At 45.8% G+C, this 15,029-nt stretch overlaps 1 protein-coding gene across 10 annotated transcripts in view; it reads left to right on the top strand.

Annotated features, from left to right (window-relative positions):
* PRDM16 (PR/SET domain 16) overlaps positions 1 to 15,029 on the top strand; it is a 557,902-nt gene that overhangs the window by 486,850 nt on the left and 56,023 nt on the right. For all 10 annotated transcript variants that reach the window (XM_069948448.1, XM_069948444.1, XM_069948442.1 and 7 more), the window contains one exon: positions 2,934 to 3,068. In XM_069948448.1, coding sequence (XP_069804549.1) covers positions 2,934 to 3,068 — 135 coding nt within the window. The remainder of the gene's footprint in view (positions 1 to 2,933; positions 3,069 to 15,029) is intronic.

Here is a 15,029-nt window from a genome sequence, read left to right as displayed (position 1 = left end):
ACCAGGAAGACACCGGGGAGTGTGGAGAGACCAGGAAGACACTGGGGAGCGTGGAGAAACCAGGAAGACACTGGGGAGCGTGGAGAAACCAGGAAGACACCGGGGAGTGTGGAGAGACCAGGAAGACACTGGGGAGCATGGAGAAACCAGGAAGACACCGGGGAGTGTGGAGAAACCAGGAAGACACTGAGGAGCATGGAGAAACCAGGAAGACACTGAGGAGCGTGGAGAAACCAGGAAGACACCGGGGAGTGTGGAGAAACCAGGAAGACACCGGGGAGTGTGGAGAAACCAGGAAGACACTGAGGAGCATGGAGAAACCAGGAAGACACTGGGGAGCGTGGAGAAACCAGGATGACACCGGGGAGTGTGGAAAATCTGTAAGACACTGGGGAGCGTGGAGAAACCAGGATGACTATGGGGAGTGTGGAAAATCTGTAAGACACTAGGGTGCGTGGAGAAACTAGGAAGACACTGGTGAGAGTGGAGAGACCAGGAAGACAATATACACAGGTTACATATACAGGTTATTATCTCCTTTACAGATCATCAGCTGTAGCAATATGCGGTTGGCGTGCGATTATTTTAGATTCAGACCAAAAGACACGATCAGCAGATGTTTGTTGTCATCAGCTGATCGTTGTCTCCATAATGTGCCGATTCGGCCTGATCAGGCTCCGTGTAATGGAGCACTAAGAGCAGTGAATAGAGGGCATGCAGTGAGTAGAGAGGAGGAGGAAAGTGCTCCTAAGATGGCTGATACATGTAAGATCAGATCACCCCATCAGCCAGCAGTGATCGCTCCCCATCCCCTCACATGTGCATGCTTAGCTCATTTGAATGTGCACATGCCCCGAGTAAGAGATGGGAGAAAGCCGCTGCCAGACACCTCTGCAAGAGCAAAAGGAATGGAGAACTGAAAGGTCGCCATACATATTGATGGCTTATCCTAGAATAGACTATCAATACCAAATTACTGAGAGCAGAGCTGCAGTGGTCCAGGAAGCTCCTCTCCATTGTGGACCATGCACAGCAATGTACTATTGACAGTGGCCATGCCTGGTACTGCAGGTCAGTCTGCTCTTGAATGGGGGCTGAGCTGCACAGAGCCGCAGTACCAGGCACTGCCACTACAGACTTTATGGCGCTATACCTTTTAATCAATCAAGAGGCTGCATTGCTTGCTACAGCTCTATAGCCAATTCAGTCAGCTGATCACGGGTTTCCAGAGGTCAGACCCTCATTGATATGAATTTGTACGGATAGGGATCCCCCCTAAGGACCCTATCCTATAAAAATGAGAAAAAGTTCAGCCCAAACCAGTGACTTCTACAGAGCTAGCTGCTTAAAGTGTATGGGGGTCTCTCAACTCTTTCCTTAGAGATGATGTTGGGGATAGAGGGATGGGCCATGTTGAATTTCACCACCCAATCATTTTGCTTTCCCTGGACATAAGAGAGGAGTCTGGCAGCAGCTTTCTCTCCTCTGCTCATGAATACACATGCACCCTCAGCTGAGATGAGCATGCTCATGTATGGGGGAATTAGGTCAAATAGCTGCCGGAAGCTGAGGCTATGTTCACACATGCTGGAGTTTCATTGCATTAACGCAATGAAGGACGGCTAGAAGACAATTATATAGAGAACTCTAGCGGATTTTTTTTTTTCAAATCAGTTGTTACCAGAAAGTTATATAGATTTGTAATTTGCTTCTATTAAAAAACTCCAGTCTTCCAATACATATCAGCTGCTGTATGTCCTGCAGGAAGTGGTGTATTCTTTCCAGTCTGACACAGTGCTCTCTGCTGCCACCTCTGTCCATGTCAGGAACTGTCCAGAGCAGCAGCAAAAACCTCTCCTGCTCTGGACAGTTCCTGACATGGACAGAGGTGGCAGCAGAGAGCACTGTGTCAGACGTGAGAGAATACCCCACTCCCTGCAGGACATACAGCAGCTGATAAGTACTGGAAGACTCTAGACTTTAATAAAGAAGTAATTTACAAATCTATATAACTTTCTGAAACAAATTGCCAGAGTTCCCCTTTAATTACTTCAATGAACTGATCAATTACTGCAATTTTATATATATATATATATATATATATATATCTGATGATAAATATACTGTATATAAGGGATCTTCTCTCTTTTCTCGTGGTGCAGTTTGGACAATGATGGATCTATATAACCTGTTGTAGGAAGTTGCAAGAACCATATAAAACCTATATAATGTGCACAGGGAGAAGAATAATGTAAATGTCAGCCATGTATCATGTATATAGTGCATTACTGTGGTTATTCATGCCCCTTGTATGGAGGGAAGCCCCTCGGACTGCACACGCCGCCGCTCACAGTGATACAATTGTGTACTGTAATTTTTTGCTGCTAGCAATGCGGGCAAAGGCCACAAATTGCTCCTCATTCCCATGCACCCTGACAATGGCTGGATTAAGACCTATCCAGATGCTCTGTAAACCTGTCTAACAAAAAAAAAAGAGGAAAAAAAAAAAAGAAAAAAGATCTGTAAAATAGCCGCCATTTACCACCACAGTGTAGAGAATAGGGTTATACCACTGCCATTTAAAGGGACAGGACACCATATTTCTTAACTAGATTCTATTAGATAAATGGTTGGTAATTTTTTTTTTTTTTTTACATTATTATACAAGTACTGTCTTTGGTTTTTAGTCAGCTGACAGGGCTGAGACAAGGGTGTCTAGGGCAATAATGGGGGGGGGGGGGTAATTGGCCGTTGACTTTCTTCCTGTACCCGATTAGAAAACGTCTGAGTTTCAGATCATCCTGTGCGACACAAGGTCACATACATATAAGTATTTTACACGTATAGACCAGCCTGTAAGCGTGCTGTATATGCTGTAGGAGACGTGTCATGTCAATGGTCTCTAACCAGTCTCTACCTTTCCCTTCTTCCAGGTCTCTGATGAGTTGGGGGAAGAGAAGATGTGCATTGAAAACAGCCAAACAGGATCGGGGGGATGGCTCAAATTTATCCGAATAGCGTGTTCCTGCGATGAACAAAATTTATCGGTCTGTTATCTGAACGACCAGGTACGTTCATGTGTTCATGTCCACCATGTACATGTCGGCTGATCGTTGCCTTTTAACACGACCTATTACACATAACGATTATCGTCCGGAAAGGCTGGTAATCGGCCAGGAATCAGCCGATATAGGTTTGGTGTAATTGGGCCCTAACTGGGCAGTGTCCGTGCGTCTGGCACCTAAGGGAAGTCTATAGGTCTCCTGCCAACCACGAGTATGGATCTATCGGAATCTATAGAGCGGCCAATCATCCATCCCACTATCAGCATTTAATATCAAGCTCAGTTTCATTCATTAGATGGGAAATAGCGGAGTCATCCGGGCTTAGAGAAACATGGCCACCTTCTTCCACATACAGCGCCTCTCTTGTCCTAAAGTTGGGCGTGGAAGTTGTGCAGCTCAGTTCCATTTAAGTCAGTGCTTCTCAATTCCAGTCCTCAGGCCTCATTTCCTTAGTATTTCACAGGTGATATAATTATACCCAGTCCATCAGGTATTAGCACAGGTGTCTTTGTATGGGATATCCTCAAACCATGACCTGTTGGTGAGGCCCGAGGACTGGAGTTGAGAAGCACTGATTTAAGTGAATAGAACTACATTGTAATACCACACACAACCTGAGGTCAGGGGTGGCGCTGTTTTTGCAAGACAGTAGCTGTGCTTTTTCTAATCCTTAATATTGACATGTCAGAGGTTTGTATCAGTTGGGGTCCAGGTGCTGAGACCCCCGCAGATCACTAGAACGAAGGGGCAGACGCGGACTGTGCTTCTTCATCTCCGCTTTCTGCAATAGACTGAATTATAATGGCGACTGGTAGACGCGATTACTAGAAGTTCTGTAGGCTCCATTAGAATTCCATCGACGTTACCAGTGAGAGCAGAAATGTAGGGGCAGCGCGTGTGATGCAAAGTGATTCTGCCCCTTCGTTCTAGCGATTGTTGGGGGTCTCAGAACCTGTCATCTCTGATTGGATGCTCGCTATCAATCACACTGAGAGGAGGGGCCAGGGGACACTTCATATAAAGGATCCGCCTCCTGGGCACTTGCAGGATGCTACATGACAATTTGTAGGTGTGTTTCCCGTACTCTCTGCACTTTATATGGAGCTGTCCATCATTCTGAGGGTTCAAAACTGCTGACAGATTCATATTAAAGCTTTTCCTACCTTGGCCAATACCCACTTTTTAGAAATTTCCCTCGTTTACAATGTATTTTCCGGCAATCAGCTGTGATCGTTAGGGAAAGCTGTCAGTAAGTATACCAATTCCCTGCAGCGCCACCACAGGAGAATTAAAACATTACACCATGACCATTCAAATCCATGAGTTGTCTGTGTAATACGGGACAGGACGGGTCCTCCATAGCAACCTTAGCTCCTGGTAACTAACAAGAGACAAAACCAATGGGGATCTGCACCGGATTCTGCCTTGGTCCCATCTCAGAGAGGGGGTGAATGATCTATAGTATAACTTAGCTATATATTTTAATATCGGGGGAGGACTGAAGAACCCCTTTCTTAGAGGGATTTTGACCTGATGGACAGGGCACAGTGTGTGTGTATTCTGAGCAGTAACCATAGGTGGTCAGTCCTCTGACATCAATGACGGAGGTTATAATTCAGCCGCAAATAGATGACCCAGCGGTAAACTAACAGGACTCACAATGAAGTGACCACTTTGCCCTATAGACATTGCAGTTTATAATATAACAATCGAACACTTATTGTTCACTTCTCCTCCCTCGGGGGGTTAAGCGGGGTCAGCCATTATGGCTTCGGTCAGGTAGAACCTCATCCACCATAATTTGTAGCCCGCTCGTATCTCATTTCACGCTGGTCATCAAAGTGTTTTGACACCGAGAGGGATTTTTTTGATCTTTGCTGACCAGAGTGGCAGTCACACCACTCCATCACCTTGATTAAAACCCCAAGCGCCGTTAAAAGGCCCGGTGACCCAATCACACACGTAATTACCGGCCGCAGCACACGATTGGCAGCTCGCCCCTGGTCACGTACCATAAAATCATCAAATCTTTACAGGAAACAAAATAAAAAAAGTAAAAAATCCGCATTCAGCCAGTGACACGCTGAGTCTAACATTTAATGTATAAAGAATAGCCAATACCCCTTAACGTATGTGCATAGGATCAATCAGGTAACAGTGACGGAAACGCGTAGGATGCACATTATATTGAGAACCCGGTCACAAACATTACCGCTTCATGGGGGGGGGGGGGGGTTTAAATAATTTTTGCTAAATTTTATGTACTATTAGTTGACTTCGCTACATTTAGTTATTTGGTTCTGTATGTTCACGTAAAGATTGCCATGTTGCAGAGTTACACATGGTGATGCAGAGGAGCAAGCGAGCGCCGACCTGTCAGCGCTCGCTTGCTCCTCGTTCCCTGCTTGCTGCCCAAGCTCTTATATGTCTTGGCAGCGAGCGGGTAAGCGTTGGGGGGGGATGCCCAGGTGATCGCTAGATTGTCTGGGTAGCCCATAGAAGATAGCGGTGGTCTACTACATGGAGAAAAGGCAGCAGATCGCTGTTATCATGATCATTGATTTTTCAACATGTTCAAAGACAACGATCAGTCAACATCGTGCATGTCAGCTGATCACTGTCTTTCTATTGTAATAGTTGTAATAGGGCCTTAAAGGGGTTATTCAGCGTTATAAAAACATATCCACTTTCTTCAAGAGACAGCTCCGCTCTTGTCTCCAGTTTGGATGCAGGTTTTGCAACTTACTTCCATTGACGTGAATGGAGCTTAACGGCAAATCACACCTGAAGTGGAGACAAGAGCAAAGTGGCCATGTTTTTGTAGCGCTAGATAACCCCTTTAAATGGGGTCACAATGCAACCTAAAAATGGGGCAGCAACAACAACGACCTGAGAGATGCAACAATTCCTAAGATGGATTTCTTGTCGTAACAAGACCCCATTTACTGAACTTAGCTACAATGTATTCGTTGTTGCACGACCCCTGTCACGAGGAAAAGAGCCATGAAGCCCTAGATGAATGGCAGAAACCTGCGGCTAACTCTCGGATCTCTGCTGCGGATGTGAAGTTTGCAATGCTGCAGATCTGCATGAAGATTGTCCCCATTCTCTTCAATGGACAGGGGTGTAGCTAATGGGGAGCTACCAGGGCATGTGCCACAAGGGGTTAGTTGCCATTTGGGGGCACCAACAAGCATTTTACCTTGGCTGGGGTATTTAGATATAGGACAAGGGCAGCCAACTCTTGGCTCCAGGTGAAAAGACTGGGACAGATCCTAGGGTATTGTGTAGTGTAATCCACAGCAAATAAGTATCGCTTTATTATTATTTTATTTATTTTTTTACTGTGAATTCAAATCTGCGGTGAATGTTTCCAATGCATGTGCACAGGGTTTCCGAAACCCACTGACTTGTAATGGAGGATTGTCTGGATTGTCTATGATTGTCTGGATTGTCTATGGAGTTAATGGGGAAATCCAGGTTGAGACAGACCCATGTGAGCATAGCTTTCGAGACTGTTCCCATCTTTCTTATTCAATTGGGTGGCCACTAGCATTGAGTAGAAAGGCCGAACTGTTTGGGTTTGGCAATGTTCTCCAAACCCGAATGCTCAGCATTCGATTCCCGATGTCTGGAGAAGTTAGATGCCCATGGCTGTATCCATGTTTCCACGTCTTCCTAGGACAACATCCAAACACTTTTCCAGATGCTGGCAGGCTCAGGTTCAGCTGGACCGAAAGGAGTTCGGCAACTCCGATCAACACTAGTGACAACCAATATGATTGCCAACACAGCCACAGATACCCAGCGTGTTCAGACTCCACAATGGCACATCTGCATGTTCTTTGGCCATCGTGGACTTGAGGACTTTTAGTTTTCTGTTTTATAAGGCAGGACGCCAACCTCCTGCGAGAGCGTGTGAAGGCAGCCATCACCCAGCTAGCTAGAGATACAACTAAGGAAAACTTTAAGAACTTTCAGTTTGGGGGAAATATATTCCTATCAGCAGAGTCTGACAAGGTAATAAGTCCAATCGTGACACCTCAAAGAAACCTACAGACTGAGGTTTTTTCTTTTTCTGACCAGTTAAACAAACAAGGTGTCTGTAGCGGAGAGGCTGCTGCGGTGAGGATCACCCGGCCCGCATCGCCCACTCCTAATTGCCAATCTGAAAAAAAAGCATCAACCACAATCATAGATCCTGGTTCCCGAGTGAATGGAGATTAATGCAGCCCCCTCCCCACCTCCAGCAAGAACAGAAGACAGTTGTAGTGCCGGGCTGACAGTGATGGATAGATAGTAGTTTGTCCGGACCGTGAAATAAGTTTCCCTTTGTCTGGGAACAGCGGCCGAGCTTCTTATTAGCCAAATAGACGGGGCCAATTGAAGAAATGCATTTTGCATAAAATAACTAACTTGATATGTAGGAAAATATCGTTCTAGTATTTAATAGAAAATTACATAATGGCTGCGCTGGTGCCAAAGGAAAAACAAAGCGTCTAACAGAATCGGAGGGTCCCCGGGAGACCCCACACTCTGATCGCCTTTATGTGAGTGTAAATCAGCTGAGCGTCACTGTACAAATAAAGCACATTCAGATACCTAAGATCCTTCCACCAAATATTCCCCAAGTGATACGCAGAAATTACCAGAGCGTTCATTCACAGCCATGAAATAGCTGCAGATCATGGTATATAAAGGGGGGTCCACCTCCTGGTGACATCATGTTCTCTTGATACCACTTTGGCCACCATTGCGCGTGAACTAGTGCAGCAAATGCCATGTCTGTGCCATGGTCAATTTCAGCCTACGGCTGCCAGACAACCACGAGTTACCCTACTAGAGGTCATCATATACATTGGGTTAAGCCATAAGAGCTAAACTGACCTATTTCAATGGAATCAGCTGACCACCTTATGTGTTGGGATCTTGGATTTCAACATTCCCTATTTTTTTTTATCCTGGAGACATAGGCTACAAACAGAGGTGTCTGGCAGTGGTTTTCTCCCCTATTTAAAAGACATGCATTCTCCGTTGAGTTGAGTGTGCATGTGTAGGGGCTTGGAAGAAATAGCTCTCTCAAGAAAACTTTTGCTGCCAGCTATCTGACATGTGTAGCCAATGTCAGAAGAGAATGGGGAAAAAAAACGGTGGCAAGATATCGCTCAGAGACTGGGAGGTCTGACCCAAAGAGAAACCGGGGGGAGGGCGGAGAGAAGAGAACAATGCGGGTATGTACCACAGGGTGGAGGCTTTTGGACTAATGGCAAACCTTTGTCTTAGTGATTTTAGGCTTTTAAGGGGTTGTGTACTTTGAACAATCCTTTTTGTTAGATGGGTCCCCAAAAATAGGCAGATCACAAAAAGTCCCATTGCTTGAATAGTCATAGATCAGATTTTATCTAAAAGGGATTGCACCAGCAAGGGTTCAGTTTCCCTGCAGTGCCTCCGCAGGAGAGACAAGGCATTACATTGAAATTCAAAGATATTGTCTCTGTTAACCCCTTAATAATCTGCCTATCCCTTCGATACTGAGGAACAACACATTAGAAAAGTTTAAACTTTTTTTCATCCCAACAACAAAGCTGTATGAGGGCTTGTTTCTAGCGGGCAAATTAAAGTTTTATTGTCATTATTTTGAGGTATATATAATTAGGATTTTTTTTATAATTATTTGTTTGGAGGAGAAACCGCCATACTGTTCGGGTTCAGCAACATTCTCCAAATCCGAATGCTCGGCATATGACTCCCGGCGTCTGGAGAAGTTGGATGCCTATGGCTGTATCCGTGTTTTCCAAGGACTGCTTAGAGATGCATGCACCGTCTCCAGCCACCAGGAGTCAAATGCTAAGCTTTTGGGTTTGGAGAACGTTGCCGAACCTAAACAGTTTGTCAAGTCTGCTCAATGCCAGTTGTAGATGATTTTGTTACCACCATTACTATTACACTTAGCTTCACTTTTTTTATTCCAATAGAAGGTTAGAAGCCCCTTAGCTGCTTAGAGATTGCCCTTCCTTCGGCATAGGCTAATGGGCAGATACCGTTCATATGACTTTTATGAGGCTCTAACCTTGCCATGGAAATCTATCGGTATCGCAATTGATTGCGGCATCTAAGGAGGTAACGCCAGTCCTGGCTATTGCAACATGAGGTTGGCTGATAGTTGCAGCTGGCAGTGGCTGTTGATGGTGTCCATGCTGGACGTACCATTACTTCCTATTGGGGTGAAAGGACTGCAATGAAGATGCAATAGAATGTTCATTTACGGGAGCCAAACATATCTGCCAATCACTATCCCTCCCCATACATGTGCTTACCAAGTGGGAATAAAGAGCAGCGAGACAGCCACTGCCAGACTATTAGCCATCATCTATTGCAGGGGTACTCAACAACTTTTAGTAAAGGTCCACCTACCAGGGTCCGAGCTGAACGTCATTAGTAAACGTGTTGCGCTCCCCAGTAGTATATCGCCCCCCTGTTTCTCCCCCAGTAGTATATAGATCCCTGTGCACCCCACCAGTAGTGTATAGACCACTGTACGCTCCCCCAGTAATATAAAAACGCCTATGCGCTTCCCCAGTAGTATATAGTCCCTCTGTGCATTCCCCAGTAGTATATAGCCCCCCTGTGCACTCCCCAGTAGTATATAGCCCCCCTGTGCACTCCCCAATAGTGTATAGACCCATGCTTTGTGATCCCAGTAGTATATAAACCCCCTGCATGCTCCCCCTCCCATATAGTCCCCCTGTGCGCTCCCCCAGTAGTATAAAGACCCCTCCGCTTTGTGCTCCCCAGTAGTATCAAGCCCCCTGTGCGCTCCCCCAGTAGTAAATAGTAACCCGCTTTGTGCTACCCAGTAGTATATAGCCCCCCCTGTGCTCCCCCTCTCATATAGCATATAGCGTAAAAAAAAAAAAAAACTTATACTCACCTGGGTCCGGGCGTCTCCGCTTCTCTTTGCTCTTGTGGCCGCACTGCAGGCCTCTTGTGAACGCTGTGGCCACAAGAGTGACTGATAGGGAGGGAACCGATAGCTCTCTCTCTGTCAGTTCTGCTCCTGCATGGTAACCATGAGAGCTGGCCTCCGCGGTCCGCCAGTTGAGGGCCCCTGATCTATTGGGAAGACCTATATTACCATAACTCATACAGATTTGTTCATAATCCAATGGCGGCAATGGGACTGAATTCAATAGTTAAAAGTAAATGCTGTTATGACGTTGGGTCGCTAACACCAGAAGTTCTTGCCTGTTTATTTTGGATCTTGTATTGGACGCCATTGGCCTTGTGGTATCAGTACGGAGATATCCACTTGCCCCTTGGCCGCCTCCTTTCAATTTTCCATGGCTGAAGATAATGACAACCCCTCGGCAATCAGGAATGTCGTCTTCTATTCATCTTGGACTTCATCCGAATATAACACACACCTAAAATGGCATCAAGAAGCAAAGCGGCCTGTATGGCAGCCATGGCAGTGAGCGGCCCAGGATGTTCTCTGCATGGAGGCTCTGAGGTCATCCCAGCTGGTTAAACAATAGAGGTCCCTGTGTGTAATGAGGGGCAGACAATAGTGATTGATGGCCACAAGCTCCGGACACATGAAGGGAGCCATCCATAGAGAGAACTACAAGGTCGCGGGATGCACTTCATCCCCCGGGCAGCTGATTATGACAATCCGCCGCCTGATATGAATGGGGATCATGTAAATTGCTTTTATTTGCAATTATCACCCGGGTGGTAAAAGCATTTCCTCCGATTTCTAACACGAGATTGAAAGGTCATCGGCTCTCCATTATGGATGATCGGAAGGTGTCCCGGGCGTCAGCAGAGAGACAAATGTATCTCCGGCCTTGTCAGAATGGAAACAGATGCTGGCACACGGCGCAGGGCGGAGGATGGGGGCATCAGGGTGGATGAAAGGGAGGGGTGGAGCTGGAGGTTGGGGGTTGTAGTGATCTAGAGGCAGAGGATGATAGAATTGTATTATGATCCAGTTACTGGTGTTCTGTATACAGAGATTGTAATTGTAGGATTGTGTCCAGCGGTCGTGATGGGGGTTTTAGTGATCTATGTATATAGAGTGTAATGCTATTGTACAGAATTATGGTCGCATTGGGGGTTGTAGTGTTCTATGTATAGAGTATAATAGAATTATTATTATTGGGGGTTGTAGTGTTCTATGTATAGAGTATAATAGAATTATTATTGGGGGTTGTAGTGTTCTATATATAGAGTGTAATAGAATTATTATTGGGGGTTGTGGTGTTGTACATACAGATTATGATATACGGTCATGTTGGGGGTTGTAGTATTTTATGTATACAGTATAAGGCCATGTGCAGACTACGGGTCACGGAACAGCCGGTCTCTGAAAAGATCATCCTGGCCGGTACTGCAGAATGATCTTTGCAGCCGCAGAGTTCTGATGCGGGCACATCCATGTGCGCCTGCATCAGAACTCCCCACTGCATGCTATGAAGGGAGCGGCTGGAGCGGCTGGAGCTGCTCGCTCCACAGTGTGCACTGACAGGGTTTTCTGCGGCCGCTTTTCACTGAATAGCAGCTGCAGAAAACTGACATGTCAGTTTTTTAAGGCGCCCCGAGAGATCTCGACCAGAGTGTATACTATGTGTATAAACTCCAGCCGGGATTCCATAGGAGACACGGCAGCGTATCTTTTCGTGAAAAGTTCGGCCATTGTTGCCGATTGTAACAAAGGCCGTACGAAGAGATACGTTGTGTGAATATAGCCTAACAGAATTATTATTGGGGGTTGTAGTGTTATACATATAGATTATGATATACGGTCATGTTGGGGGTTGTAATGCTCTGTGTATAAAGTATAATGGAATAACATTCAGTTTATGTTGGGAGTTGTAGTGCTTCATGTATAGGATATACCTGTATAAGAGGGATGCTCCCCATCACTGTGAGGACATCATAACTTTTCCTATCATTTTTGTGTAGCTGATAGATCTGCATTGTATCTATTCCGCATTGATCTGTAGTTATTAGCGCAGCCGCGTATTGAGCTTGTTTGCTGCGAGTTACCTGCGGCTTTGTGGTGAGCCGGCTGCGATATCACCTGCGACTACATCACCGGCCTCGTGGTTGTCACAGCTGCTCCCCCATATAGATGAACCTGGAGCCACTAGACTGTGGTGGGGAGAGAAAACGTGTGTGACAGTCAGAGGGCCCGGCGGGCTTCTCAGTCACCGTCCCCAGAACATCAGGGATCTATAATATCAGGGATCTATAACGCCTCGTCTGCAGAAAGTTTCGCCAAGACCTTGTTTGGGCCTCCTTGTTTTGGGCTGATGGGACCAGTAAAAAAAAGTAGTGGAAAAAGCCATACTTACCTCACCCCAATCCCCCAATGTTCCCCACTTCTCCTGTTCAGCTCCATCCAGTCTCAAAATCCCATGTCTTCATCCTGCTTCCAGGACAAGAGGACCTACCTGCTCAGCCACTCACTGTCTGCAGGGGTGCCCCGTCCTGGCCAGTGATTGGCTGAGCATAGCGGTCCAGGTCCTGCACTGAGCTCTCATCTCAGGAACATCAGGTGACCAGTCAGACTCAAACAGGCGCTGCAAGAGACCATCGGGGGATCGGGGCTAGGTAAGTATGGTTTTTGGGTTTTTTTCCAATCTTTTACAGACACCAAGCGTCATATTAATTTTTATACAAGCCGCAGGATACCACTTTAAATGGGTTATGCAGGCTTAGAAAAACATGGTCTCTCTCTTCCAACAACAGCGCCTCTCTTGTCCTCAGGTTGGTTGTGGGCTTTTGTAGCTCAGTTCCTTTGAAGTGAATGGTTCTGAATTGTAATATGGCACCTAACCTGAGGATGACTTCCATTCAGTTTCCTAAATAACAAAGCTATAAAGTGCCACAACACCATACATTGTAAGTACTACACAGTACAGTGCCACACATTGACTAATACTATGCCTATAGAGTTTGTATGGGGCACCTCATTCAGCACAGACATCTGACACAGGTTGTGCTGCCATACAGGTCACACACCCAGGGGGTCGATCATATTTATATTTATTTCTTTTTCATTCAAATTAACATGGTAGTGCTCTCTACTGCCACCTCTGTGCATGTCAGGAACTGTCCAGAGCAGGAGATGATTTCTATGGGAATCTGCTGCTGTTCTGGACAGTTCCTGACATGCGTGTGTGTGTGTGTGTGTGTGTGTGTGTGTGTGTGTGTGTGTGTGTGTGTGTGTGTGTGTGTGTGTGTGTGTGTGTGTAAAAATAAATTATACTCACCTGTGGGGCACTTAGGTAGGTGAGTACAATGTATTTTTTATTTTTACCCCTAGTGATATATAAAAAATGTTAAGGTACCAGAATACCCCTTTAACTCTGGACCAGCTGTCTACAGATGGATGACTCCTTCTTCTATCTTGAATGAGAGTCAGACCACCCCCTTCCTTCCCAAGCCATGTATAGAGTATTAATATTATGATCATACCCGGTGGTGGTGGGGGCCATGTTAAAGCTTCCCTGTTACTAGTGTGTTATTAAAGTCAATAGTCTGTTCTTACAGTAAAGACTCCTTCTCTATGGTGCAGAGGCCGCCTTTCCCATAGATGTACCCTTTCTTATTATAACACCCTTATAATATTTCCGTACATAATATAAACAGATGAGAATTATGCCGCAATGAGATATTTCTTACGCTTTGAAGTAGATGTCAGTAGGTGAGTTGTCAGGAAGCCCTGCACACCGAGAGGTTCCCACAGTTCAGGGTAGGCTGCATGACCTCACTTTTACCAACACAGCACCCACTCGCGCCCTTGCAACCACATGTTAGTAACCAATTCTTTCACTTTTACTGTATGAGCGTCACACAGTGCTCAGGTGTAATGGTGCTGTCACATACGTGTTGTCACTAGGTGCGTGGAAGGAGATTTCTATCTCATCTCTAATACACGGCCATCACCTTTATCGACATGGAACAACGAAAACTTGGGGTTGTTCCTCATTTCCCCTGATCGGTCATCGTTTTGCAGGGGCTCTTAGAGGTGCACCATCTGTACGGAGCTTCCCTTATGTCCACCGGCCTAATGGCCAATATCAGGGCCGGTCAAAGTCATCTGACCTGACCTTGACTGTCTATATTAAGAGAGGTCACACTCAATTTTTTTGTTACGTCTAGTCCTTTTAGGGTTGATCCATTGGTCCCTGGGGATTAGATAGATCCATTGGGCAGTTTAGCACAGTAATATGTGACTCTCTGTTAGTATTGAATATAAAACCTCTTAGAGGGCATTTACACGTTCCATGTGCAGTCCGTGCAGAGTTCCCGGCATTCATAATGATGCCCGGAGCTCCAAAACGTTTTCAATCCTTGCAGTACTGTACAAAATTCTGGTCCATAGCAAATCGTCCGTGCACGCGCCATAATTAAGGAACAGGTGAATGCCCCCTTAATATACAACTTGCCCATACAAGAATTTACGTTTATCAGGTGCAGCAATCACAACTATAGTCGGACTTTTTTCGTCTTTTTTTAATTGGTGAAGCACCTGTGACCCTCACAGTTCACATCTCATCTTCTTAGCTGAACACCTTATGGGTATATCTAAAAAATAATATGCTGCTTAAGGCTCTATTACACCATATATGTGATATTTGGCCGATTACCGGCCATTCTGGCCAATAATCATTTGGTATAATAGCTCATGCACGATGTTGGCTGATGGTTGTCTTTGAACATGTTCAAAAAGAATGACAATGGTAGCGACAGTTGCTGGCCTTCACTGCTACCATCTTCTACTGGTCACCTGGGCGATCTAAAAATCATTCGGACAGCCTCTCTTGCGGCTTCCCAGGACCCCCAACCCTCCCCCCTGCCCGATGTCGGTGCATGCAATAGTCCTGACAGTGAGCAGGGGACAAAGAGCAAGCAAGCAATGACCTGACAGGTCGCTTGCTCCTTAATATCGGGCCA

The sequence above is a fragment of the Dendropsophus ebraccatus genome, chromosome 12 (genome assembly GCF_027789765.1).
Source record: "Dendropsophus ebraccatus isolate aDenEbr1 chromosome 12, aDenEbr1.pat, whole genome shotgun sequence".
NCBI classification, from domain to species: Eukaryota; Metazoa; Chordata; class Amphibia; order Anura; family Hylidae; genus Dendropsophus; species Dendropsophus ebraccatus.
Note: the sequence above shows the minus strand (reverse complement) of the source record. Positions and strands in the feature narration are given on the sequence as shown.